The sequence below is a fragment of the Chrysochloris asiatica genome, unplaced genomic scaffold (assembly GCF_000296735.1).
Source record: "Chrysochloris asiatica unplaced genomic scaffold, ChrAsi1.0 scaffold00013, whole genome shotgun sequence".
Classification (NCBI taxonomy): domain Eukaryota; kingdom Metazoa; phylum Chordata; class Mammalia; order Afrosoricida; family Chrysochloridae; genus Chrysochloris; species Chrysochloris asiatica.
In genome coordinates this window covers 20,066,811-20,075,158 of record NW_006408531.1, presented here as the reverse complement: position 1 = coordinate 20,075,158, position 8,348 = coordinate 20,066,811, and the positions used below count along the sequence as shown (strand labels likewise).

Below are 8,348 nucleotides of genomic sequence, written 5' to 3'. Positions count from 1 at the left end.
TTTACTAGTCCTGGTGTGGCACTGGAGGATCAGCAGTTGCTTACTAACTGCAAGGTTGGTGGTTCAAACCTACCAGCCACTCCTCTGGAAAGCTATAGAGGATTGCTATGAGTTGGAATTAACTCAACAGCACTTAAAAACTACAGAAAGGTTAAGTGAAGAAAGTACTACACCGCTTTCCAAATTAAGGAGCTTGATTTTTCTCTTCTACTTAAATCATGTCTCCCCGACTCCCTACACATTCACAACACCCACAACCATGGACATAGCTCCCCTCACCCTCTCCTCCAATGGTCTCATCCCTTGTCTGCACTCAGTCCTCCAGTTTGCAGGAGTCATTCTTGGTACAAATCAATAGTGGGTGTTCTTGGTGAGAAGATTTCCTGACTTAGGATGAGTTTCAGTGCCTTCCTGAACCACCGATAGGAAAACACATAGATGATAGGATTGCAAGCTGAGTTGAAGTAAGCAAACCAGATAAAAATGTCAAAGACCAGTGGTGGCGTGATGAAATTAAGTAGGCTGTCAACCAGCGTGTCTATGGTGAAGGGTAGCCAGCATAGGAGGTATACACCCACGGCGATGCCCAGAGTCTTGGCAGCTTTTCTCTCACGCTTGGCAGCCCCAGCCAGGCTCTTGTTCAGGGTGTTGATCTGTTGAGCCTGCCTGGTAGCAACCACAAAGATCTTCACATACAAGCTAATCATGATGAGACAGGGGAAAAAGAACACAGGGAAGTTTAACCAGCCCCAGAACTTATTGAATAGCAGCTGACAACTGCCCACACATGGCATCTCTTCCAGCCACTGGCTGAGCCCCTTCTCTACTACATCTGTGTAGAGGAAGAAGGCAGTGTAAGCTGCCGGCACTACCCACCCTGCCAGAATGTACCTGACAGCCACCTGGACTGTGAACTTGGAAGGATAGACCAGGGGGTCACAGATGGCACAGTGGCGGTCAATGGAAATGAAGCAGAGGTGGAAGATGGAGGTGAGGCAGAAGAGGGTGTCCAGGTAAGTATGCAGGCGGCAGAGGAAATCCCCAAAGAACCAGCAGCTTTCCACTGAGCGCACAGTGCTGAGGGGCAGCACCAACAGACCCAGAAACATGTCAGCCAGAGCCAGGGAAAGCAGCAAAAAGTTGGTGGGAGTATGAAGTGCTTTGAAGTAGGACACAGCGAACACCACAAACAGATTCCCTATAACTGTAACCAGAATCCCTGCTGCACAGGCCAGGTAGATGGCCAACTGGATGCCCAGAGGATGAACAGTCCTGGAACAAGACCCATTCACCTGGTAGCAGAATGCCTCGGGCTGCTCTTCAGCACCTTGGTTGGGGACAGTGCTCATTTATGGTTTCTACTCTTCCTCTATATGGTAACTTGACTCCTGCCTCACTTAAAAGATAAAAAACAAAACAAAACAAATTGTCTGCCAAATAAGATCAAGAGGTGAAAACTAAAGAACTTTTTAGAACCAAGTAAAATTGCCCTGAGTGTTAATTAAATATACTATGAAAATTAAACACAGAATGTGGCATGGAATTTGAGATTTTATAAGACTTATGTCTGCTAATGTGGTTCATCTGACTAGGCGCTTTTCAAATTAATTTACATAATATACTTAAGGAAAAAGAAGAAAGATGGAAGTGAGTTTTTTCCTACAGGAAAACTGACTGTCTTAGTAAGCAGTATGGGATGATGAGAGTGTCTGCTGCGTTTTGATAAGATACCTATCATCAGCAATATTGAACATGAACCTGAAACAAATAAAGAATGAATTTTTGCTAACTAAATCATTACTTGTATAAGGAGTAAATTCTCACTCCCCCTTTAATAATTAAGTAAATCAACAATAAACTTTGCAGATTAATATGTGTCATTTACATGGCAGCTCCTTCAAAGAGAAAATAATACAGAAGTGCCCTGTTTCAAGTTTTATCTGCTGCACATTTTCTAATGACAGCTCACAATGTTTGCATATCTTGAAAGAATGCATCTGATAGGAAACAAGCATTTCTTCTATCCTAACAGCAGTTGGTGAAGTTGTAAACAAGTCCTAACTAAGTGAGTTCAGAGCTTCTCATCTACTTACAAAGATCAAAATCAAAATCACTTCATTGGAAGAAGTCCTTGTAGCAGGTGGACATACAGTATGTCGAATCCTCTTTCATTCACAAATCTGACAAATGTGCAATCAGTTAACGATTTTATACTCTAAATAGAAACTGCTTCTCCACATGGAATGTGATGTCAAAGGACTGCTGAAAGGGTATCAGGGGAGCTAGTTTGCACTATTCACAAATCTCAGTTGTTAAGGAACATTCTCAACACAGAATCATTTACTCTAACAAATAATTAGAGATGAAATTCTAAGAAACTTGGCTTATATATTCTCGTAATTAATATAATGGTCAGTGAGTTTCAGAGATCCCATATACTTTGGGTTTCTTTATGTCAATTTTTCTCAGCAAGAGAGATAATTTGAGAACAATTAATCACGAGTGTTTTGGATCCCCACCCTGGAGTCAACATTATTGTGTTGTTAAGCGCCGTCAAGTCGATTTGGACCCATAGCGACCCTGTATAGGGTTTCCAAGCAGCAGCTGGTGAATTTAAACCACCAACCTTGCAGTTCAAATGGCTTTGCAGTTTAACGCATTAGCCTACAGAGCCACACCAGGAGTCAACATTATAAGCTCTTATGTTTTGTACTATTCAAAGATATCATGGTAGATGAAATTGTCCACATAGACAGAAAAATTAAATTCCTGCTCTGTCACTTCCTGTGCCAATCGACTAACCTTGCTAGCCTTCTGTTTCCCCACTTACCAGTATACACCATAATTGCCCCATGTATAAACCATTATATGTAGCCCCAGTATAAACCATTATAGCCCCATGTCTCCACCTCACAAGGGTATTATCAAAATAAAATGTTGAGTTATATTCTGCTGTCTCTATTTCTTGGTATCAAATGACCAAAAGCTGTAATGCCTCTATTTGGCCGTGGGGAAACCATTCTATAAGATATGTCAACTGACAGCAACACTTGTCAAGTATACTGACCATGGAATGATCAATCATTCAGGATCAAAAAGGCAATGTTGCCTAAGGACAAAGTCCAGAAGAGTTGGGAAGGAGGGTGGAATGGAAACAAGAGCTACTGGGAGGAAGTGGGGTCAATATTGTTGCATGTAGGGGATTGTAATCATGAGATGGAACAAAGTGTACAATTTATTGAAAATAAAACTGATTATCTGTTCTGTAAACCTTTACCTAGTTCCTAATAAAAAGTTAAAAAAAAAAAAAAAAAAAGAAAAAAAAAAAAAAAAAGAAAGAAAAAGAAAAGAAATGTCAAACTGGTTTGTAAAAGTGTCAGAATTCTAAAGCTGAAGATAGATTTCATCTGGCAGCAGGGCCAGTAGGAGGTAGTTGGGCAAGTCACCAAGAATGAGGGTGGTTGGCAGACACTCCCTTTTTTTCATGAAGTCTAGGCTGCACCAGCTGTTTAACAATGCAAAACACCCTTTGACCTGGTGGTCAATGGGAAACTAGTGCCAACTCCATGTCTGAGGAAACAGAGTTCTGATTCCATAACTTAATCAGAACCAAGGAATGGTCACACACTATCATGTACAAATAATAGTCAGCCAGGGAATCCTACAGCACTAAATTTAACCTGACCAAGACTCTGAAAAGCAGCTACAGCTTTCCTACAGTTGGATGTTGTGGTTTTTGTTGTTAACTTCCATCAAGTCATTTCCAACTCATAGCAATCCGGTATAGGGTTTCAGATAAGACTTAAGAAAAATAAGAAAAAAGATTTTTGTTTCTGCAATAGATTACATCAAACCTACTTCAACACACCTCAACCTTACATTAAAATGTAGAATATTATAAAGACTGTGTATAGTTGTGTAGTCTCTATGTCAGGTATTACCTAACCCCTCTGGGTACAATTTGCTTTTCTGTTAATTAAATATCATAACAATAGCTACCTCCTGTGATTGTTGGGAAGATTAGTGAACTAGGTTATAAAGTACTAGGAACAGTTGATGATACTTAATAAGCCTAGTTAGCAGGCGATAGTGCAAATGACTGCTCAGCCTATATTCTCTGTGTTCTGTAGGAATCTTCCCAAATCAGGCTCCTTACTACCTTTTCTACTGACTTTATTTCAGCTACATGATAATCAGAAGAGTAACTGACTTCTGAATCTTCTATATTTTCTCCCTTTCTCTGGGAATTAATTGATGCTCCAGTGAAGGATAACTTTAAGCAAAGCTGTTGTTTCTTTTTGAAATGGGAAATGCAGAAAAGGAGATATTTGCAAGATAGTTGAACATAGTTAAATTTAGGCTATTTTAAGAGGTAGTCTTTAAAGGAGGCAGGCCAAGAATATTCATGTTTTCCCAATTCAAAGAAGTATCAGAGTTCCATGAAATAAACTCTCAGGGTTGGTCAGGGTGAAAGAAAGGCTAATAGGAGCTATTTTAGAAAAATAATCTAGCTGTAGACTCTCACTATATTTGTTGTTGTCGTTCTTAGGTGCTGTTGAGTTGGTACTGATTCATACCAACCTTATGCACAACAGAAGGAAACCCTGCCCAGTCCTGCATCAACCTCACAATCGTTACCACACTTGATCCCATTGCTGTTACCACTGTGCCAGTCCATCTTGCTGGGGACCTTCCTCTTTTTTACTGACCTATAAAATACTATGTATGCTGAGCAAATAATATGAGAAGCTGGGTTCTATGAAGGAAAACGTGGTGTCAGGATTGGAGGAAGACTTATTAACAACCTGAGGTATGCAGATGATACAACCTTGCTTGCTGAAAGTGAAGAGGACTTAAAATATTTACTGATGAAGATCAAAGAGCACAGCCTTCCATATGGATTACAACTCAATGTCAAGAAAACAAAAATCCTCACCACTGGACCAATAAACAACATTCTAATCAATGGAGAAGAGATTGAAGTTGTCAAGGACTTCATTCTTCTTGGATCAACTATCAACACTTGTGGAAGCAGCAGTCAAGAGATCAGATGATGTATTGCATTGGGCAAATCTGCTGCACAGGAACTTTTTAAAGTATTGAAGAGCAGAGATGTCAGCTTGAGGACTAAGGTGTGCCTAACCGAGGCCATGGTGTTTTCAATAGCCTCATATGGATGCGAAAGCTGGACAGTGAATAAGGAAGATCGTAGAAGAATTGATGCCTTTGAGTTGTGGTGTTGGAGGAGAATACTGAAAGTGCCATGGACTGCCAAAAGAACCAATAGATCTGTTTTGGAAGAAGTGCAACCAGAGTGTTCCTTGGAGGCCAAGATGGCTAGGCTTCATCTCTCATACTTTGGACACATTGTCTGGAAAGAACAGTCACTGGAGAAGGATGTCATGCTGGGTAAGGTGGAGGGTCAGAGTGAAAGAGGAAGACCCCCAACGAGAAGGATCAGCCAGGTGGCATCATTGATGGCGTCAAGTGTGGCGGCAGTAGTGAGGTTGGCCCAGGATCGGACATTGTTTCGTTCTGCTGTGCATGGGGTCGCTATGAGTCGGTTCCGACTCGATGGCACCTGACAACAACATAAAATACTAGGAACAGTTGATGACACATCGTAAGTCTCGTTAGGAGGCAGTGAGCAAATCACTACGCAGTCTACATTCACTGTCTAGCATGTTGTCCTTTTCACCATATTTGGGACAATTTGTCAGTTCTCTCTTGATTAACTCTATCTACACTTGTGATCTGAAGCAGCAATCCCCAAGGGCTGATTAAGTAAGGATTCTTTTTTTTTTTTTTTAACAGAAAGAATAGAAAAAGCAATGCTCTTAAAGATAAAATAAAGAAGCAGTTCTAGAACTTGTTTAGGGAGTAAGGGACTTCTTGGTTTTAGTAACATCTTTGCAACCTAAGGAAGATAAAATGAATGCACATGAAGGAGAAAATTAGTTCAATCAAAGCACATGGACTTTACTGAGAACCAGACCTGGTTTTTAACCTTGCTTCTGACCTATGATCTTGAAAATGCTGCCTAATCTCTCTCTGGATCTAAGGCTATAAATTAGAGACTATAGGGGGTGTTGGAGTCCTGATGTGGTACTGTGGTTTAATGTGCTGGACTGCAAAGTTGGTTGGAGCCGCAAGGTCCATGGTTCAAATTCACCAGTCACTCCTTGTAAACCCTGCACAGGGTCACTATGGGTTGGAACCGACTCGATGGCATTGAACAACAACAGGAGTTAGAACTGACTACAGCACTTGGCAACAAAAACATAGGAGATATTTGAGTCCTGGTGTGATGCTGTAAGATAAGCTCTGGACTGCAAGGTTGGTTTGAACCATTAAGGTCAGAAGTTCAAACTCACTAGCCACTCCTCAGAAACCCTATAAGGGTGGCTATCAGTATGAATGGACTTAATGGTACTTAAAAACAACAACATAGGGGTGTTGCTAGTTTTAAATAAAGCAAGTTATACTATTCAACAGGAACATGCTGTTTTGTTGTTAAGTGCTGTCAATTCATTTCTGACTCATAGTCACACTGTATAGGGTTTCCAAGGAGCAGCTGGTGAGTTGAGTTGATGCCCCTTCGGTTAGCAGTTCAGTGCTTATCCAACAGCACCACACCAGAATATGTTTTTGTTGTTGTTGTTATTAAGTGCCATCGAGTTGATTCCTTATAGCAACATGTATAAGATTATGAGGAGAAGCTGGTGAGTTTGAACCATTCAACTTGCAGTTCAAATCATCCTTGCAGTCCAGTGCTTATCCTATAGGGCCACACTAGACTCCATAGTGGTGGTGGTGGTGTACTGTGGAGTCAGTTCTGACTCATGTTGCTGTTAAGTGTCATCAGGTCAGTTCCCAATCATAGGGACCCCATATAAGGTTTCTGAGGAGCGACTGGTGAGTTTGAACTGCCAACCTTGTGGTTCAAGCTGACCTTGAGTTCCAGTGCTTACCCTACAGCACCACACCAGGAATGACCCTGTATAGGGTTTCTGAGGCTGTAAATTTCTACAGGTGTGGAAAGCCTCCTCTTTTCCCTGCAGAGTGGCTGGTAAATTCGAACTGTGGACTTGCAGTTAGCAGTCCTACTTGTAACACACTACATTACCAGAACCCCTTCAAGAACATAGTAGATATTAAATAAATATTAGTGAATTCATCCAGTCTCTTTTAGTCTGCATCTTTTCTAAATTTATACCCTATGTTGGGCAGCTACTTATTTTGTTTCTTTTTCATGTTACTTTTTAAATGGTTCTTAACTAATTTTCTGTTTGAGTGATAAACATCTTGAACAGAGAAGTTTTGGAATCTCTTTCATATCTCACCACTGCATCTTGATAGCATATTGATATATATATATTGCATATTCCTGTTAAAATAATTAGTTCCTGATTCTCCAAGACTGGATTAAGCATCACATGAATAAATACACCGCTCTTTCTTCTTTCTTTTATAGTAGCCCTTAAGAATATGTCTTTCCTTTATAATAGCACTTTAAGACACTGGATTGTAGTTTCTTGTTTATTTTCTGACACTTCCAATGATTATAAATTTTATAATACAATAAACTGTGTTTTATTTAGTATTATGACCCAATGCCTATCACAGTACCTGACAAATAATAAATATATTCTGAATATGACGAATTATGCTTTAGCTAAACTAACACTGGAGTTCTGGTGTGGCACTGTGGGTTCATGTGCTGGACTACAAAGTCGGTTTGAACCACAAGGTCAGAGGGCCAAGCTCACTGGCTGTTCCTTGGAAACATTATACAGGGTAGTATATGGGTCAGAACTGACTCAATGGCACTTAACAACAACAACAACAAGTTAACACTGGAGTCCTGGTGTGGCGCTGCCGGTTTATACGCTGGACTGTTAAATGCTGTCAGTGAGTTCCAACTCATAGCAACACTGTCTAGGGTTTCCGAGGAGCAGCTGATAAGCTTGAACCTTGCTGTACAAACTGACCTTGCTGTCCAGCGCATTAACCCACAGCGCCACACCAGGACTCCATTATGAGACTTTGTTGTTCTTATGTTGCTAAGTCCTGTCGAGTCCGTTCCAACTGAGAGCGACTCTGTATAGGGTTTCCAAGAAGCAGCTGAGGATCTTGAACCGCCAACTTTGCAGTTCAAACTGACTTTGCAATCCAGCAAATTAACCCATGTGCCACATAAGGACTTGTTGTTGTGGTTGTTTAGTGCTATTGAGTTGGTACTGACTCATAGCGACCCTATGCACAACATAAGGAAACACTACTTGGCGCTGGGCTAACCTCACAATTGTTGCTACGCTTGAGCCCATTGATGCTGCCACTTTGCCATT

The 8,348-nt window shown here is 40.9% G+C and overlaps 1 protein-coding gene across 1 annotated transcript; it reads right to left on the bottom strand.

Moving 5' to 3' along the window:
* Positions 1-251: 251 nt before the first annotated feature.
* TAAR5 (trace amine associated receptor 5) lies at positions 252-1,392 on the bottom strand. The gene has a single exon (XM_006834658.1). It carries the CDS (start codon positions 1,347-1,349, stop codon positions 336-338), a length of 1,014 nt encoding a protein of 337 aa, XP_006834721.1. The 5' UTR covers positions 1,350-1,392; the 3' UTR covers positions 252-335.
* Between the last annotated feature and the right edge of the window lie 6,956 nt (positions 1,393-8,348).